Source organism: Desmodus rotundus, chromosome 1 (genome assembly GCF_022682495.2).
Source record: "Desmodus rotundus isolate HL8 chromosome 1, HLdesRot8A.1, whole genome shotgun sequence".
In the NCBI taxonomy this organism is placed as follows: Eukaryota; Metazoa; Chordata; class Mammalia; order Chiroptera; family Phyllostomidae; genus Desmodus; species Desmodus rotundus.
Window position 1 is genome coordinate 108501156 of NC_071387.1, and position 20629 is coordinate 108521784.

The window sequence follows — 20629 nt, forward strand, 5'->3', positions numbered from 1 at the left end:
GGCTCTGGCTGCACGCGTAACCTAAGTCATTATAATGGGTGACACTTTCACACCCCTCCCCACCCCGGCTGTGAGCTCCACAGGGCCTGGGCGAGCCTGTGTTGTTCGCTGTTGTGTCCCCAGTGCCTAGGACTGCGCTTGGGCCACATGTGTGTTCGAGAAAATCTGTGGGATGGAGGAATGAATGAACATCCTTCAGGGTTTTTCTACACGTGACCGGGTTAGACACCCCCACTGTCCTTTTTAATATAAAAGAATATTTTAATTTTTGTCGTTAGAAACTATATAGACCATGCATGATTTGGAAATGAGAGTACCAAACACTAGCCAGACAAGAATGTCCACTGTGCCTGTGCCCTCTCTTCTGTCTGGTCACTCAGCCATGTGCTGCTATCGACTGTGATTGTTGTTGCTCGCCGCTTCGCGTTGTCCTTATCCATGCGTTCACCACTGTCTACTTCCCCTTCCACATAAAGTCAGGCCCCTCCGCACACACGGACAGGCAGCCGCTCGGAGGCCTGGTTGGAACACTAAAAGTCTGCGCCATGCTGTCTTCTGGATGGCATCATTTTGAGTGGCATGCCGCATTCTCCCTGGCCTTCCACATCTCGTGTGTTGCTAGAGGAAATATTGTGCCTGGGTTTTTTCCTTCCACCTGTCTCATCACAGGGTCCCGACCCACTCGCCCCAGTGACTGCACAGATTCAGAGATCTTCTGAGAACCAAGCTGCTAGCTGTTTCACTTATGTCTTACACACTGATGAGGCACCTAATGCAGGTTGTTGAAGCATTGCTTCTATTTTCCTTTTTCTGCAATCTAATCTTTAGTTTTCTCCTGAAGCTCCAGCCTGACAGCCCCAAGCCAGGAGGCCTTACACCCTCCCGACTTTGTTTAACTGCTCCCCTGGGTTAGTAAATGCACCACCGTTGTTCTTAAATGCTCCTGTGGCCCCATCAAGTGGATGTTGATGACCAGGGTCAGTATCCCCTCTGCTCAATCTGTATTTTGTTCTCTATTTTTGACTCTTCCACACATGTGTGATGAACACCCTTCTAATCAGATGTTGGCATCCATCCTGACTGCTCTCCTAGCGTAAACTCCACAAGCAGTCCCTACCCTGTTTGTGCTGTGCCTCTCTTACGACTTTCCATGCAGTGTTCTCCAAAGCATCCTCTTTTCCATGACTTTGAAATGTGCCTTTGCTGAAAGATCAATGAAAATGGAGGGAGAAAGCCATGGCTGGTACCTTCTTTCATAGACTTAAAATACAGTTGAGCTGCTGGCCCCACAAACTAGCTTGGATCACAGTGATGCTTGAGTGCTTTTGAAAGACAGAACATTTACACAACGATGCGGACTTTCAATTTCTCCGTGTTGCACTCAGCAGTCAGAGCTGGCAACCATGGCCCTTGATACTCTGCAGGGCTCCCACTCCTTTGCATTTGGAACCCGAACTTAATCAGATTCTCCCCTGCTCTGTCTTGCAGTGACGTTACCCCTCCCGGAGAACCACTGAACAAGAACAGCCGGCCCAAGGTGGCTTCCCGCTTCCCCAAGCTGTCCCGCAGTCACCCCAGGGAGACGCGCAATGTGGAGCCCCAGAGCGGCGACCTCTGACCTCGATGGAATCCCAGACTCGGGCCCTATGTGCTGCGCCAGCTGCCTCCACCCTGGCCACTCTGCGTCCAATGTGGCCGCAGCAGCTGGCCCCTTACACCTTGGAGTGACAACCACCTCCACCTGGTGAACCCCAGAGAGCACACCTTCCCCACCAGTTACATGACACCCTGATTAAACTGGTCAGTCAGAGAGCGAGGTGGCTCCTTGCTGGACAGACTCGGACACATGGGCACCACTCTCCCAGGGTCTGCCCTGAGCAGCAAGAGTTGTCTATTTCCTCCCTCCAGCCCAGGGGCCAGCAGGAGGGTGGGCACCAGGTTGGGTGTGGAGCCCCCTGGTCGAGATGCACAACTTCGGTATTGCATTTGGTCAGAAGATTCACTGAGAAACAACCTCTTGACTCTTTCCCACATGGGAATTAGAATGACTGTTACAGTCCTTTTTTTTTCTTCTTTTTAATGTAACTGCCTGCTACAACCTATGGCCAAGTTGGGGTGGGGGATGCTCCTCTGCATTTTACTATCCGCCTATGGTCATGAGACACCCTTTTATGCCACCATGGCCAGCAGCAGCTCTGTGGCATCACTCCTCCCAGGATCCGGTGTGGCAGCCTTCGAGGGAAAGAGCCAATAAGTGATGCTGAACTGTGGTTCTGGAAGCACGACCAGCTTCTGGAACGTCCAGCCCATGTAGGAAACCTGAGGCCCCTGGATCCACGTGCACCTTTGTCAGGTTTGGGGGAACCTCACCCATCCAGGCTGGAACCTTCAGCAGCAACCTGGTGACCCCATGTTGGAGAGCCCTGGGCTACCCAGAAATCGGGGGCTGTGGCCTCACAAGCCAAGAGGCCTCAAGACTGCGAAAGACTCAGCTCTGCAGAAGGCTCTGGGAGCCCTCCGGCTATAACACCCAGCTCCGGAGCTCTGTGAACTTGGACACAGTGTCCGCCTTGCACAGATCGTGATCATCCCCATCCGAACCCTAAAGACATAGGTCTGCAGTGTGCCCCTGCCCCCTAACACGCTCTTGTGGGAACAGGGCCCTGTGCCCCCCATCTCAGAACAGGCCCTGCTGACAGGCGGGAAGAAGATAATGATGAGAGCTGGTGACCGCTGCAGGCTTCCTCTCGCTCGCTCTCTCCACCCCAGAGCCCTTCCAGGACCAGCACCGGTGTTCACAGCGAGGATCATGGAACTGTCTTTCCCCTTGGGCAAGAGCCATCTTCAGCTGCTGAGTACTGTTATGAAGAGTTTGCGTTTTCTGGAGGAAATATTAAAAACTAGATACGTAATTGTGAAACAGACTACACGGGACTAAGTTAACCCGGAAGGAAGATAGAACGTGGGGAGTTAGACGACGTGTGTGTGTGTGTGTGTGTGTGTGTGTGTGTGTGTGCGTGCGTGTGAGAGAGAGAGAGAGAGACAGAGACAGAGGGTCAGTGGAGGCGACCCACGCCCTCTCCCTGGGGCGAGTCGACTCCTTAGCTCGGAACTTGGTGAACAGGCCGGGTGTGCACTGAGCATTTCCTGGGCCGAGGAAGGCTCCAGAAAGACTCACCTGGAAGGTTGTTGGGCTGTGTGTTCTGTTAGCCCCACAAACCTTATTCAGGGCAGTTCTAAAGCTGACTTGATGTACACACAGCCCTGCCGAGAAACAGGCCGGAAGAGCTTCTGGTGAGCCGTGCCCTGGTGAGCAGAGGGCCTGCTGCCCTCGCTGCTGGAGGTGGGAGTGTCTGGCGGGGGTCCTTGCTCTCAGCTCCGCAGGTTGGAGCACCTGGGAGACTGTGTCCTAGAAAGGCAACATGGTTTCTTTCTTCCTTTGTTTCAGCTCCAAGTCCACAGGGCCCCTTGGGTCACTGCTCTTTACAGAGCCTCCTGGACTAAACTGTCAAGACTCTCAGAGCGCAAGCTGCGCCACGTCCTGACACCCACGTTGTGTTGCCTCCCCTCAGTCACTTTGAAGTCTTTGGTCTTTGACCCCTGCTGAAAGACTGTCCCAGCACCGCCTGTCTGGACAGTGGGACCTGCCCCAAGACATCTCCTTTCTGTGTGTATTAGACATGGAAGGGAACCACCCACCCCCAGTGCCCCAACTTGGGCCCAGTGTTCTGATCAGCCAGTCTTTCTGGTACCTGACCCAAAACATCTGCATATGAATCTGGCCTCGCCTTCTCCAACCACCCCTCCAGGGACCTGCTTCCCAGCTACGACAGGACAGATGCTAAGTCCGGAGAAGAAAGCCCACACCCAGCCTGTAATTAAAAAGAAGAAACCCTGCCTCCCCATTTTGAAAAGCTTAACTATTCGTGGAAAACTTGCCCTACTCTCCCAAAGTGAAGATTGTAAAAGCGCATTCCTAGGGACCCCACGGGCATCATCGGCAGCTTGCTCTTTGCACCTGTGTTGTGATCATGCAGAAACCCTGGGACCATCTTTAACGCACAGACCACCCCCTGATTTCAGCTCAGACACGCATGTGACATGCACACTGCAGCAACTCCTCGAAGCCTTAATTTTGGAGTCACACAGAAAGCTCTGCAATGATCTCATCCACTCAGCCGCTCAGTAAATCCCTGACCCCTAGTTCCTGAAGCACACAAACCACCCGGGGTCACAAGGTCCAGCCTGAGAGCTGGAGCATTAAATGCCACCCCCTCAGGACATTCACCTGCCCTTCAAGCAAGACCCAGCTTGGAGGGCAGGCTGTGGTCCTCCCTCTGAATACCCACTTGGCCCCCTGGGACCCATCAGCAGAAAATACAGCCCTGTGGAAAAGACCAATAGAAGTTGCCTGTGTCCTTGATCCAATTAGAAGATTCTTTGGTACCCACAAAATTGGCAGCTAAGAGAGGAAGCCCTCCCCGTTCAGAGGGAAACCAGGGGGGTCTGCCTCTCTCTAGAGGGCCTTGAACCTTGAGGACCATGCCTAGATTGGGCTCAAAAGTCCATTCCGGGTCATCTCACCAAAGGCAAGCTGTTGGCTCACAGGAAGCTTTAGCAAGAACATCACTAGGGTCTGTCTCTGCCAGTGTCTCATTTGTTTCTTGCCCCATTCCCCCAGGTGGACAGAGATGTCTCTCCTTAAAAGAGAAAGCCAGACCTCCCAGGAGGTGGTGCGAGGCTGGTGCAGACCTAGGCCAGAGCAACTCCTGACTGGGGAGCGAGCCTTCCCAGCCAGCGCCTGTGGTCAGTGCTGCTCGAGCTCGGCACAGCCAGCTCCAGCTCGTAGCCTCTCTCCTGGGTGCACGCTACGCACGTTCCGGGCAAGCAAGCAATTGCAGAGAGAATGGAGCCACAGTCAAAACAACCTGACGTTTGTCTGGTTGGGGCCATGGGGGAGGGGTGGCTATCGTGTCCGTGGAGGCCATGCTTAACACCCAATAGCCAGGCACATCCAAGGGTTTCCTGGCTACAAAAGGGGCGCCTGATTGAGTTGTGAGGACAGGATACTGCCTTGTGAGACTAGCGGGCAAGGGCTTGAGGACGAGGTGTAATTACAGCGCTTGGCTCTGCTGTGGCTCCGAGCTTATTAAGATGAGTCCTTTGATAACCACTGAAATTTTACCAGGGCAGCAGGTTGTGTTGTGACTATAACAAAACAGAGGCAATCAGAGCTGTCACATCTCTAGGATTAATAATACCATTGTAACTAATGCAAGCGGCCACCGGCCCTGGAGGCCCAATAATGAATCCCCAGGTTTAGGGCCGGAGTCAGGAGGAGGAGGACCGCCAGCAAGCCTGGTTGGTCAGAAGCAGTGCAGCTTATTTCCCAGCAGCAGGGCTGTGGCCAGGCCAGCTTGTGGCCTCCTTTTCCTCAGTATCACATGGGACAGCTGAGGACCAGGTCACAGGGTTCCAGACCTCGGCCCCCACCCCACTTGCTTACCTTCATTCACATGGGCGCAACTCAGCCAGAGATGCCAGCTGCCTCCTGAGCCTCATCCCCGCCTACCACCCCCCCCCACCGGAGGCCAGACCCTGTTCTCTGGGGCCCCAAGAGGCACCTTCTTACTCGTCCCTCCAGACTCCTTCCTTCATCCTGGCTCATTTCTACAAGCCCCAGTGTCCAGAGGTGCTCAGTCTGTCTCCTCGCCTTGGCAGGTAACTGATGGCAAAGAACAGGCTGGCTTCCATCCTAGTCCCGGGGATGGGCATGCCCCAGACCTGCCCGAGAAAGACCTTGCCAAGGGCCCCACTGCCCACAACATCAGATTGGCTCAGAGGTATCCCAGACAGGGCACACCTCATTCTCAGCCTCCAACCACAAAGGCAATAACTGTCTCCGCTTTTCCCGGGTGTTTCACTCGGGACGATGCTGCACGCGCTGGACCGCCTCCTGGCCTGTGGGCTGAGCCTCAGCAGACAGAGGACCCTTCTGGCAGGCAGGCGCCTGCTTCTGCGCAAGGTCTTTTGGAGCGATTATTTTTTAAATATTGTGAATTGTTTCACTAAATATTTGCTGTTCAGATTGGCTTCTGTGCTAATTTTACACAATTGTAGCACTGTATATTTTATCTAAGATTTCCGTGCCAAAAAATTCATTTTCATGTTCCTGTAACACGCAGTCTTGATTATGTCTCTAAAATAGAACTCCAGCTACGGGATCGGTAGGGATGGGGGGGCACTGCTGAGCCCCTGCCCTGAGCAGAGCCCTCTGCACTCAGCCCCTGTGGCTGGCACACACTCCTCAGTCCACCTCTGGACTTCGCGTCTTTTCAGCCTGCAACTGGTCCCAGGGCCCTTCCTGTTGTCTGTGAATCCCAAGGGCCACAGTGGGCGGGCTTTCTGACCCACCCACTTGGTTTCTTTGGGGCAAAAAATGATCTGATTTCTCTAGAAGACAGTTGAGCCTATAGCCTGGGTGATCATGCCACCGGTAGAACGTGCTGGGTTCGGTAGTGTGTTAAGTCCGGGAGTCAGTTCTTACCGGCATGTGAACGTGCTTCCATCATAACTGCAACACCACAGCCGGCCTGTCCAGGTTCCCACCTTCCCCCGAGTCTTCTCAGGGCTGCTTCCAGCCGTTGGGAACTACAGGGGAGAGGCCACACATGCTGACTCTTTTTCCCACCTCTAGACAGTGCCAGAGATGCCCTTGCAAAACCTGGGACTGGGGACATGGAAGGGAACTAGATGGTGGACTGCACCTTTGCAGCAGTTGCTAAACACTCCAGAAATGAGCCTGAGGACGTGTTTCCAGGAGTGAGGGGGTAGGGGAGCTAATCAGGATTTCTTTATTATCTAGGATTCATCCTAGAAAGAACGTCTTTACCTCTGCAGCCTTAGCCTCACCATCCCTGGCAAAGCTGTCCGGTAAAACACTGCTTAACCCATCAGGTCCTGACTTCTTGGACAAGGGAGTCTTTTGAATGCAGGAGCTATGTTCACCCCTGGCCGGAGGCCCTCAGCCTGGCCGGAGGCCCTCAGCCTGGCCGAGTCCCCTCGACTGGGTCCCAGCAGCCCGGCCGGCGGGGGTAAGAAGGCGCACAGCGGAGTCTGGTCTACCATCTGTATGTCAATGAGGCCTAGAAGTGTGCGGGTTCACTCTGAAATGTGTAGTGTTATCCTAACTACCCTCTTATGTTAAGGTTTACACGATAGAATTTTTAAACAAATGTGTTTAATTTTCTAAAATTTCTCGTATTAAAATTTTCTTTTGGAATAAGCTGTGGTAATTTTGTTACAATCTGGTTGAGATACACCTCTTTACAATGACAAAATAAAAATAGTGACATTTTATAAATTAAATACTCAGTTTATGGTCTCTCTGTTTCTTGTCTCAGTCTTTCGGCAGGTGGAGAACAGGTGAATTTTCAATGTATGTGTTATAAATGCTTCTCAAATGGCCAGTCACCATCTGACATGATATCCTGAACAACAGGATTTGATTGGACTAATATCAATCTAATTTGAAGTGGGGCACAGTTTCATTTTGCTTCATTATGCAGATCTGACTGACTGGGAGAGACAGAAGCACTCATTACAGGTTCCTATGCGTTCGCTCAAAAACAGATCGTTATCAGGCACCTACCGTATACCAGGCATCGGGCCAGGCATCGGGCATACAGCGGCGACCAAGACCGGAGAGGCCCCTGCTGCCTTGGACTGACACTCAGGACAATAAGAAGATTTTTCCCCCCAAAAGTTAGCCATCCAGATAATTACAGACTGCAGTAAGTGCCAGGAAGAACTCGAGTAAGCAGGACGGAGTAAACAGGACCTCCTGCAAACGGCCCAGGCCAGGGTTCCCCACTTGGCACTGCCGGCCATGGGGCTGGTAACAGGTGGTGCCGTTCTGTGCACTGAAGGACGTTTGCAGCACCCCTGGCCTCCACCCACAGATGCCAGCAGAATCCTTATGGTTGTGGCAGCCAGAGATGTCTCCAGATTTGGCCACATGTCGCCTGAATGAGGGTGGTCCTATAGTACTCACTATGCCTTACACCTGAAGCTAATATAATATTTTATGTCAATTGTAATTGAAAACAAAACCCAACAAAATGCTAGTAAGGTTGTTCCTCTAAAAATAAAAATGTTGAAGAAATTTATGGGAGAACCAAGATGGCGGTGTAGGTAGACACACTGCGCCTCCTCGCACAACCAGAACTGACAGAGAATCGAACAGCAAGGGGGACCAACACCAAGGAAATAAAAAATAAACATTCATCCAGACTGGTAGGAGGGGCGGAGACGGGCACCGGGGCGGAGAGGACTCGCGTGGCCGTGGCAGGACCGAGACTGGCGGAGTGTGGGACGAACGGGGCAGACAGTCCGAGCACTAGCAGACCCTGTGGCCCCACATTCGCACAGATAAACCGAGAGGGCCGGACTCAGAGTGGCGGAGAGTGGGGCAGGCAGAGCAGTGGGTAGCACCCCGCGGCCCCACATTCGTGCACAAATAAACCGGATGAACGGCGGGGAGCAAAGCAGACCGAAACCCAGGGCTCCAGCTCGGGGAAATAAAGCCTCAAACCTCTGACTGAAAACGCCCGTGGGGGTTGGGGCGGCAGCAGGAAAGACTCCCAGCCTCACAGGAGAGGTCGTTGGAGAGACCCACAGGGGCCTAGAGTGTGCACAGGCCCACTTACTCGGGAACCAGCACCAGAGGGGACCAGTTTGGTTGTGGGTATCGGGATGAAGGATTGAAATCCGGAGGAGAGTGAAGTGGGTGACATTGCTCCCTCTTGGCCCCTCCCCCACGTACAGCGTCACAGTGCAGCGACCAGCGTTACCCCGCCCCAGGGAACACCTAAGGCTCCGCCCCTTAAAGTAACAGACGCACCAAGACAAAAAAAAAAAAAAAAAAATGGCCCAAATGACAGAACACTTCAAAGCTCCAGGAAAAATACAACTAAGCGACGAAGAGATAGCCAACCTATTGGATGCACAGTTCAAAGCACTGGTTATCAAGATGCTCACAGACTTGGTTGAATCTGTTCGAAAACCAGATGAAAAAATGAAGCCTATACTAAGAGAAACAAAGGAAGATGAACAGGGAACCAATAGTGATGCGAAGGAAACTGGGACTCAAATCAACAGTGTGGACCAGAAGGAAGAAAGAAACATCCAACCAGAAAAGAATGAAGAAACAAGAACTCGGAAAAATGAGGAGAAGCTTAGGAACCTCCAGGACATCTTGAAACGTTCCAACATCCGAATTATAGGGGTGCCAGAAGGAGAAGAGGAAGAACAAAAAATTGAAAACTTATTTGAACAAATAATGAAGGAGAACTTCCCCAGTCTGGCAAAGGAAATAGACTTCCAGGAAGTCCAGGAAGCTCAGAGAGTCCCAAAGAAGCTGGACCCAAGGAGGAACACACCAAGGCACATCATAATTACATTACCCAAGATTAAACGCAAGGACCTACATCCAAGATTACTGTATCCAGCAAAGCTATCATTTAGAATGGAAGGGAAGATAAAGTGCTTCTCAGATAAGGTCAAGTTAAAGAAGTTCATCATCACCAAGCCCTTATTATATGAAATGTTAAAGGGAGTTACCTAAGAAAAAGAAGATAAAAAATATGAACAGTAAAAATGACAGCAAACTCACACTTATTAACGACCACACCTAAAACAAAAACAAGAGCAAACTAGGCAAACAACTAGAACAGGAACAGAACCACAGAAATGGAGATCACATGGAGGGTTGTCAATAGGGGAGTGGGAGGGGCAGAGGGGGGAAAAGGTACAGAGAATGAGTAGCATAGATGATAGGTGGAAAATAGACAAGGGGAGGGTAAGAATAGTGTAGGAAATGTAGAAGCCAAAGAACTTATAAGTATGACCCATGGACATGAACTATAGGGGGGGAATGTGGGAGGGAGGGGGTGGGCAGGATGGAGTGGAGTGGGGGGGGATGGGACAACTGTAATAGCATAATAAATATATTGAAAAAAATAAAAAAATAAAAATGTTAATTACCATATGACCCAATGATTCCACTTCTGCATACGTACTTAAAGAATTAAAGCAGAGTCTTGAAGAGATGTTCATACACCCATGTTCATAGCAATATTTTTTTTCTTTGCGAGAGCTAAAACATGGAAGCAACCCAAGGATTCATTGACAGACAAATGGATAAGCAAAATGTGGTTTATCCATACAATGGTTAGTATGCAGGTTTGAACAGGAAGGAAATTCTGGCATATGCTACAACATGGATGAACCTTGAGGACGTTATTTATGCTAAGGAAAAAAGATAAACCCAGAAAGACTTAAGTGAGACATTTAGAATGGCCAGAATCATATAGACAAAAAGTAGAATGGAGGTTGCCATGGGCTGGGTGGGGAGAGAAGGAGTGTGGAGTTACTACTATTTAATGGCTATAGATTTTCAGTTCTGCAAGATGAAAGATACAGAGAGGAATGGTGATGATGGTTGTACAACATAATGAATTACTTAATACCACTGAACTTCACACTTAAAAATGGTTAAGACGGTAAATTTTGTTATGTGTATTTACCATAGTAAAAAAAAATTGAAAATAAAAAAGCAAGTGCTTTGAAATCACAAGGACTTGAGTTCAGATGTGGACTCTGCAACTTATTAGCTGCAGGGCTTAAGGCTCCAATTTTCATCTGTTCGACCATAAAGGGCCACCTAGGCTCTGGTCCGCTGGCTCTGTAAAGTGCCTGGCCCCCGGGGGACTGTCACAACAGGCCATTGTCACTATGCTCAGGGTCACGCACACTCAGGAGGCGCATGCTAAGTTCGGGTTAAGGCTGCAAAGATGAAGCAGGCCAGGCTTGTCCGCTCACAGTCTGGAGCTGGGACCGCGGGAAGGGTGCGTCAGACTGCCCCTGCCCTCTCGCCAGCTGGGTGAACGCAGACACGGTGGGGCTGTCTCGAAGGCTCAGTTTCTTCTCACAGAACACGGTCCCCCAACCACACCCCCCCGCCAGCTGGCTCCGTGGGGACAGTGTGCTGTGGGGACCATCACAGGTCCTCAGAGGATAGCAGTTCTCATCCTCCTTATTCCCCCCAGGGACCTGTTAACCTGCCATAAGGGGCAGGGGAGGTGGCTTGTCCTGGAAACCTGTCCTGGCGGCCTTGCAGCCCACCAGATGGATAATCAGGGGAACGGCCTCCTATCCTCACCTGAGGGGCTGGCTTCCGAGGACCCTGTTCGAGTCCACTGACTAATCGGTAATGAAGGCATTATAGTGCATTGTTCTGGGCCTCCCGTGCCCTGACAAATGGAGCACCCTGAGGTCACCTGCACAACCTCATCTATACTGATCGAACACTGGCCCCCAAATGCCAGCACCTCATCCCCGGAGTGAGTGAGTGTTATCTTACATGGTGCAGGGGGTCAAACGGTCTCCCCAAAACTCGTTTCTACACAGAACCCATGAATGTGGCCTCCCTGGGAGGAGCGTCTGCCGATGTTGCCAGTTTAAGATGAGGTCATGCCGGGTGAGTGTGGGCTGTAATCTGACAGCAGTGTCTCTAAAAGAGGAAAATTTGGACACACAGATGTACACACACAGAGGAAAGGTGGCCATGTGAGGACAGAGGCAGCGATGGGAGGGATGCAGCTGGAAGGCAAGGGACGCCAGGGCTGCTGGCCGCCACCAGCAGGTGAAGGGGGGTATACGGCAGGCTCTCCCTGAACCCAGCAGGAACCAACCAACCCTCTGACCCCTTGCCTTTGGACCTCTGGCCCCCTGAACTGTGAAAGACTAAATTTCTGTCATTTTAAATCCCCCAGTTGGTAGTAATTTGTCACAGCAGCCCTGGAAACTAATGCAGTTGGTCAAAGGGCCTTGGCAGGTGAGTAAGTGAAGGGTTGCTAGATGCAGAGAGTACCCTGGGTCACCCGGGTGGTCTGATGTAATTAAGGGTCCCTGAGAGAGAGACAGGAGGCTCAGAATCAGAAAAGGCGATGTGATGGTGGGAGCAGAGAGAGAGAGGGAGAGAGAGAGAGAGGTTTGAAGATGCTACACCACTTGCTTTGAACATGGAGGCGGGGTGGGCCATAAGCCGAGGAATGTAAATGGCTTTAGAAGCTGGAAAGGCCAGACATCAAATACACCTTCTGAACATCAACCCCAGGTTGGTCTGGGCATCCAGTGACCTCAAACCAGAAGAAAGGCCACCAGGACCGGTGGTCATTCCACGCCCTCAGCCCCCACCGCTCCTCCTACGAACCAGGCCCTGGGGATGGAGAGTCGAAGAAGACTGGGGCCTAGGGAAGGCTTTTCAAGTAACTAGAGCAAGCTGCACTATTTCAGGACACACATCTCCTCTGATGATGCTGAGGGCACCTAAACCGTTTATGATATCTTGGGGTTGTTCTAAAAGATATAGGAGCAAGAACAGGACACGGCCTCTTGTCCTCAAAATTGTCATTCTGGTGGATGGATAAATCAACTGTGGTCTATCCATACCATGGAATATTACTCGGCCTTGAAAAGGAAGGAAATGCCGGCACGTGCACTTTGAGGACATCATGCTAAGTGAGAAAAGCCAGTCCCCAGTGGACGAATCCTGTGTGACTCCGGTTCTGTGAGGCATCTAGCGTAGTCAAACTCATAGAGACAGAAGGTGGGAGGGAGTTGCCAGGGGCTGGGAGAGGGAACAATGGGGCTTAGTGTTCCGTGGGGACAGAGTTTTAGTTCCGCAGGGCGAACAAAGTCCTGGAGATGAGTGGCGGGGACGGCCGCACAGCAGCATGCGTGTGCTCAATACCACTGAACCACACACCTAGAAACGGTTAAGGCTGTAAATGGAATGTATGTGTATTTTATCACAACTGACACAATTATCACCCTGACTTCCTAGAAGAGATAATTGAGCCCAGAGGAGGGAAGTGACTGTGGCTTGTGTGTGTCCCTGCTCGGGGGGCAAACTCGGGTTTTGCACTCAGCAGGGTAGCTCCTCTCACTAAAGGGCATTGAAACGATAGTGGACGGAGGGAGTGAGCAAAGAGGATAAAGGACTCATGGACGCGGACAACAGTGTGGTGACTGCTGGGGGCGGGGTCTGAAGGGACTAAATGGGAATGGGAATATGCAATAAAGATCAGATTAAAAAACAGTAGTGGAAAAAAGTTGGAAGCCCATCAGTGTGTGACTTTTCTCTCCGGTGTCACCATGGGGCTTGTCTGTCACTTTGAAGTTTGGATTTCAAAGTTTGCCAGAGAGTCGACCAGAACAGTGGAAGCATTTAAGCGGAACGGCAACGGTTCCGTGAAGGCGTTCAGCGTGGCCGGCAGAGGCTGAGTGGCCATCTCTCTCTCCGGAAGGCTGCTTCAGAATCACAATGCAGGGTGGGGGCTGCAGCAAATGACGTCCAAGGCAGTCTGAGGCAGGGAGACAGGCGTGTGCGGGGCCGGGGGCTGGGGGTGCCCAGCAGGGTGAGGCTGGGCTGGCTCAGTGGTGAAGAAGCCAGTCTGCCACCGGGGACTAGGTTTCCCTCTTTGATGATTCAGCCAGCCATTGTGGCCCCCAGGTCTGCTCCCATCAGTGTCCTGTTCGGACCCAGAGACACTGGGCGAATGCAGGATGGAAGCCCTGAGTGCCTACTGATGAAAAGGCCTTGACTGTCGTGCGGCCGGAACATGTGTCCTGCCCAGGTCGCATGCAGCCCTGCCCTCCTGGCTGGGTGGTCTTGGACCTGTCTCAGCCTCTCTGGGTTTTAGTGCCCCCCTCGGCAAAATGAGGGTCACAGAACACTTCCTTCTGAGTCATCATGAATAGTAAATGAGGAAAATGTATAAAATGCTTAGGACACTGGCCCCTAGCGTAAGCGTTCCTGACGTGCCCCCAGCACCTGCTAGTGCAGGTGTTCCCTCGCTCGTGTCACTCACTGCACCCTGTGTCATCATCCCCTCCCAGGCCGCATGGACAGCGAGCTCCTGGCTTCTCACTTCCTCTGCTCTGGCCCTGCCACTCTCCAGACGCCCCAGGAGCCAAGAACACCGAGTCCAGTGAACTACACGAGCAAACTCTCCCGCTCTACCGTGTCCCACTTTCAGTCCTCACGACCCCACGAGGGAGGGGTTCTGATCAACCCATCTCCCCGACAGGGGAGACTTGGGGAAGAGAAGCAACTTGAAAACCAAAATACCCTGTAGAGTCTCAACGGAGATGCTAGAACAAGGAAGAAGACTCAAGCAGGTGTCCTCCCCTCTGTGGCTTGTGTACCTGTTAGGGGGGGGACAGTGTCACTCACCTCTCAGGGTTGGTAGGAGAACCAGATGACACAGCAGAGCGTAAGTGTGCAGCAGGTGCTCAGTGACAGATGGCCCTTCCCGCCGCCCCCCGCCACTGGTGTGGAGATGGCAGCCCCGTGAAAGCGTCCATGGTGGCAGGCGGGAGCCCTGGGACTCCTGCTTTGCTAGTGACGGCGATCACTCTCATGTGTGGAGGACTGCTGAGTGCCAGGCACTGGGCTAAGCTCTTCACCGGCTGTACCTCCCATGAGCCTCACAGCAACCTGAGGAGGCGGCGGAGGCCTGAGAGGTGATGGACTGTGCCCAAGGCCACACAGCACCTGCGGCAGACTCACCCGTGCTGGGGGTGGGGCGGGGCTGCTGCTTCGAGTCCTGCCTTAGCTCCTGGCTCACTGCCCCAGGTGTTCTGGAAATGAGTAGCTCAGCTATGTGCCTTTTCCAGAAAAAAATAATTTACTCATTTCACATTGTCATTCTGTGGCTGTCCTGACTTCTGCATTTTCTATCTGCCTGCTCCATTTCCTTTCTCTCACTTTTTCCTAAGCACGTACGCGCCCCACATTCTTTGTCCTTCTGAAACCACAGAGTCCTGGCAAAGAGCTGAGGATGATTCCAATGCAAGTTATATTTGCGCTCGTTTTTGCATTTGTAAATCCTCCACAGTGGCCTGAGAAGCTGTCACCTGGGACACTGGTTAACCCGTGGTCCAGAGAGGCCACTGTCTGGCCCAGGAATATTCCTATCATCCCTGTCACTGTGGGGGACAGAGGAACCACCCGAGGCTGACAGCCCTGGGCCCAGCCCCAGGCCCTTGGAGGGGCATCGCTGTGAACAGCTGTGTAGGTGCTGCCAGTGTCTGCCTTCAGCCCCAGTCACCCATGAGCGATGCTCAAAAACTCACCACCCCACCTCAGTACCCCTGTCTCAGGACCCCCATCTCAGCACCTGGGTTGGTCTCATACTTGGGGGATTGTTAAAACCCCAATTGCCAGGCATATTCCCAGAGCTTCTGCTCCTGGGGGGCAGGAGCTGCTGGAGATCTGAGAATATGCATTTCTAACAAGCTCCCGGCTGCAGCCCCTTCTCCCGAATGGGGACCACACTGGAGACCCTGGGCTGTCGAGCGGACAGCAGTGGTGATGGGAGCAGAAGCGTTAGGTGCTAACATTCCCTGAATGCCTGTGAGACTGGGCCCTGTGCAGAATCCTTTGCATGAATAACTTTCTCTCACCCCACATCCCCATGAGGCGGGTGCTATCACTCCCCCCACCTCACAGACGAGCAAACCAAGGCACAGGGAGACCGAATGCACAGTAGTCAGTGGCACTGCTGCCCAGTCCAAGACTGTCAGTATCAGGCCTCTGGGTGGAAGGGCTCCCCTCCGCCTGCCCCTCCCCAGGGGCAAGTGCTCCAACTGGGCCACGTTTCCCAGGTGGTTCACGCATCGAGGCCCTGTGTGTGTCCATTCCTCGTCCCGACTTCAGGCTCAGGGCCAGTCAGTTGCAAGATATTAGGAGCATTACAGGGGGTATGGGGGCCATGGGAGGGAGACCCATTTGGTCTTGAATCAGAGGTGTGCCCCTTCCAGCCCCATTTATCAGAAAACTCTGCACTGGGATGAAAAGCACCTCAGAGCCAAGTGCTGCCTTGGTACCCACAGGCCGTGCTCCTTGGGTGGGAGGCCCCCAGGGACTGGGCCCAGAGAGCTGCATTTTGAGGCAGGGCTAGCACCCAACTGCCCGGACAGGAGAACACCGAGGCAGCAGGACTTCAGCTGAGATGCAGCAGGGAAGTAGGAACCGGTCTGATAACAGTGAAAGGAGCGGCGGGCAGACAGAGGGAACGAATGTGTTTGCAATCCGCGGGGAAAACAACTCAGCAAGAAAGGAGTCCACTGGCAGATTTGAAATAATTCTTTCCCTCCCAGCTTTGTCATCTTTAAAGTTTCAAAAGTTCTTGGCTTTCATCCAGCTCATTTCAATAATTGCAATAGATATGAGTACTAAGTATGACACCATTCTTCACATTATGTGTCGATTATTTCATTTCATACTCTAACAAATAGCAGAGGTAGGCACAACGACCCCCCTTCACAGATGAACCAATGGAGGTCGGGTATTTAAGCACCTTGCAAGGGGGGATCAGGGACTCCACCCTCATCTGATTCCAAATGCCACTGTACCCCAGCTCCAAACCTCCTGAGTAGTGGGCACCTGCTCCGGGCCAGGCACCATGCAAATGCCGGCTTTGCAGGCTCCCGTGTAATCCTCACATAGTAGGTAACATCATTCTCCCTGTTTCACAAAGTCAGATCAAGCCCAGAAAGGTTAAGTGGTGAGGAATGGAGCTTGCAATCTGCTCCCAGGTAATCAGACCGTGGAGGTCTCATGTGCCACTCTGGGCTCCCAGGCTCCCAGAGCAGCCTTGTGTTGTCATCACAAGGCTCTAGAGTAAAGACTTCTTCCAGGTGTGGTCACAGATAACACCTCAACTTTCCACCCAGTAGCCACCTGCAGGGGCGGGGGAGGGGGGAGATGCCCACAGGGACCTTCCCTTGGGTAGCCTGCAATGGATGCGTCCCCGAGTGAGCAGAGGCCAGCAGCAAACTGGAGACTGCGGAGGTCTGCAGACAGGTGAAGTCACCATCAAAGAGCAGATGCTCACGGGATGGACTGGCTGGAAGGAAAGGAGGATTGGGGTCACATGCTGTGTGTGAGACTGAGCTGGGTAAAAGCCAGAGAACCCGAAGACATTGGCAGGAATGGAGGGGAAATGTCACCACTTAATTGTGATGGAGGGACCGGGGTCCAATGTCATTGAAGTTTCAAGGTCAGCAGCCACTGAGGTCAGGATTTTAGTGCCCAGTGACAGGCACCCTCTGCCCTTGCCCTACGCCTTCAGACACAGCTGACTTAGTCACGCCGTGGGTGACACAGCTACCTTCCAGAGTGGTCACCCCATGCCAGGCACATGCTGTGTGCTTCCCATCCCCGATCTCCAAATCCTTCCACATCCCTGTGTGCAGGAACCCTGAAACCGGACAGGGCGGAGGGCTCGCCCATGGCCACCGCATTGGTGAGGGCTGAGGCAGGGACTGAAACCCAAGCCTGGGACCACCAAAGCCGGTGTTTGCAATCTGGGGCCACTGAGTCAGCCAGTGTTCTGTTCCTGGATGGACCGAAGGCCCACATTTGTTTTGTGTCCCCCCGCCCCTCCCTCTCATCCCTTCTACTCTCAATCCTCATACTCTGGCCCAAGTCTACTTTTCTAAATATGCCTAGAGCCTTCTCTTCCTCACTCCCCTTGCACCCACCTTCCTGATCTTTCCAGGACTCCAGAGCACCAAAGCTCTCACCTGCCCCAGTTCACATCCCCTTGCACATGCCTTCCCCCTGCCGGCTCACTCATCACTCAGGCCCACCTTTCCCAGAGAGGCCTCCCGACCCTCCTGGCATACCACCGTGCCCTGACCACCAAGCCCCCCACACCCTCACTTGATGTGTTTGTGGGTTTGCTTGCTTCTAATGCCGCCGCTGCTGACCCGAGCTCAGAGGGGGTGGGCCATGTTGCTTGCTCCACCAGCACAGTCCAGTTGTTGGAATGTAGGAGCCAAACACTCAGTAGATATTTGTTAAGTGAATGAATAATTTAATAAGTGAATGAAATGAACAAATGGATGATAACTCACTCTATGACACTTCTCCACCTCTCCTGGTTGAAAGGCACAGTTATCTACCTTCATCCACGAGATACTATGAAAAGCTGGCCAAGAAGCTTCTGACGGGACACTGACCCTAAACTGCTGTGGTTTGAGCGTGAGGCTCCGACTTAGTCTTACTGCTGCGCCCCACTCGTGCCTGGCCTCCAAGCGGGTGCTCCGTGAACGGGGGCAACGTGTGTGTCTGCTCAGGCTCTCCACTCTTCCAACACCCCGCCCAGGTGGCCATGAACTCTGAACCAGGGATGGGGACCGTGAGACCTCAGTTTACCCTCATGCCCCATGGGGGCTGCTCTGTAGATCACTCCAGAGGCAGGGGCCCTGGAAGCAGAGCTCTTGCAGAGGGCTCCCTGGATTCTGTGCCAGGGGAAATGTTGTGTCTGATGCAGCGTGGGCACCAACCCAGGCTGGGAAGAAGAAAGCAAACCTGGATCAGCCAGCGTCTGGAAATCTTCTGGTGCTGAATATGATAATAGCTTTTTCATTCTTTGAAAATCAGAAGTGATTCCCTGTCCCACTTGGATCAGGTGAACTTGAGTAGGTTGTTTTGTCAAGTTACATGAACACTAGAAAATAATTCTGATTCATCTCTGAAGGAAATCACAATGCCTTAAAACCCATCTTTTGTTTTTTCTTTTATTGTTGTTACTACAACTTTCATGTCTGTGCCTGTGTACTTGAAGGTTCACAAATGCTGCTGGTACCTCTCTGTCTCTTCCTCCATTTCAAATGCTTTCAACTCAGTGACAGGCACCGGCCTCTTATCTCCTCTGTCCACACCCCTCCCCCAGAGGACCCTACCCGCTGCTTTGAATGCCGTCTCTACACTCACAATGCATCCACGATCATGTCTAATAGGCACCTCAAACTCCGCGGGCCCCAAACAGAAGCCCCGGATCTCCCCCAGACTTGCTCCTTCTTCAGTTGCTCCATGTCATAAACAAGGGCACCTCCCCTCAGTTGTTCAAGCTAAAACTTGAGTAACATCGGACCTGTCTTCTTCCATCACCCTCTTCCCACTACACTCAGTCCCTCCTGTTCTACCTCCAGACTCTTTTGTATGGGGTTGATTGGTGTCCCCCCAAAATCCATGTCTGCCTGAACCCAGAATGTGGCCTTACATGGAAATAGGGTCTTTGCAGATATAATTAGTTAAATTAGGATGAGGTTGTACTAAATTAGGGGGTGTCCTAATGAGAAAAGGACACACAGAGGGGAGGTGTGTGGAGCCTGCAGCAGAGACTGGAGTGATGCAGCCACAGGCCACGGATTAAGGGTGACACCAGAAGCTGGAGGCAGGAAGGGCTCTTCCCTGAAATCTTCAGGGGGAGCATGGCCCTGCCGAAACCTTGTTTTGGGAATTGTAGCCTCCAGAATTGTTGGGGAATAAATGTCTGCTATTTTAAGCCACCAAGTTTGTGGCAATTTGTTACAGCAACTCCAGGAAGAAACTAATACACTAAACAAAGCCATCTACTCTGCCACCATTCTTCCGAGGGACTGTCAGCCCTCACCTGGGGCATCCCAGCACCCTGCTGGCTGGTCTCCATTCTCCCCCTCGTACACACACACTCACATGCACATGTGCACACATGTGTGCATATGTGCATGTGTATAAATCACAAGTACAATAGACGTACCTATGTATCTGCTGTGTGTGTGCAGGGTGCACTCGTGTAACCACCTCACAAAACAAGAGAGGGTATTGCCTTATTCCCAGAAAGCTCCCTCCTTCCCCTTCCCAGTTAACTCCCACACACATACACGACCCACCAAGCACCCACTTTCTGATCTGGCATCGTAAATAATCATACAGTGTACACACTCATTGAATCTGGCTTCTTTACTCAGCATGATCTCTGGGATCCATCCATGGTGCTGTATATGCCAAGAATGTATCCTCTTTTACTGCTGACTTATCCCATTGGACCAAATAATGTTTTAAAAACACTATCAGATCATATCATCCCAGTACTTAAAACTCACCAACAGCTCTGGAGGGCTTAGACTGAAATACAGCCACTGACTGTGGCCCCGGCTTCGTGCACCCTGAATTCTGCCGACCACCCTGAGTCTGACTGGGCGGGCCCTGCCCTGGCCTCCAGCTCCTGGGGCCCCGCTGCACTGTGGCCTCCATGCCCTTTCTCACACACGACCAACTGACTCTTCCCTGGCCATCCTGTGGAAGATAGCACCACACACATCCCATGTTCTAGTTTACTCCACCTTATGTCACTGTTGACTCACATGTGGTTGGCCCGCCCCTTACACTGTGAGCTCAGCGAGGGCAGGACTCGGCCTCACTCACCAGTGTAGTCTCAGCCCTTGAGGAAAACCCTTGACAATATTTGTTGAAGGAATGAATGATTTGCAAGAAAGTTCAACTATAGGTTATGCTTTTTATGTTATTCATTAGTGCTATTCAGGGATATCCCTGGTTCCTTCTAGGCACTATTTAACAGTAGGCATGGCCTGTGACTTGCTTTGGCCTGTGAAATTTGAAAGGAAATGGTATGTGTTTTTCCAGGTGGAAGCCTGAGAAGCTGTTGCACAATTCACCTTCCCTTCCCTCTGCCCATGGTGATCAAGCAAGTTCATGTTCAAGCAAGTT

At 52.2% G+C, this 20629-nt stretch overlaps 1 protein-coding gene across 5 annotated transcripts in view; it reads left to right on the forward strand.

The window, feature by feature from the left end:
• Window positions 1-20629, forward strand: part of SNX29 (sorting nexin 29) — a 611689-nt gene that overhangs the window by 561869 nt on the left and 29191 nt on the right. For 4 of the 5 annotated variants that reach the window (XM_024571345.3, XM_053929264.1, XM_071222229.1 and 1 more), the window contains one exon: window positions 1489-7368. The exons of the other annotated variant lie outside the window; for it this stretch is intronic. In XM_024571345.3, coding sequence (XP_024427113.2) covers window positions 1489-1618 — 130 coding nt within the window. In that variant the 3' untranslated portion in view covers window positions 1619-7368. Of the gene's footprint in view, window positions 1-1488; window positions 7369-20629 lie in introns of those variants that run through there. 5 annotated transcript variants of the gene reach the window in all.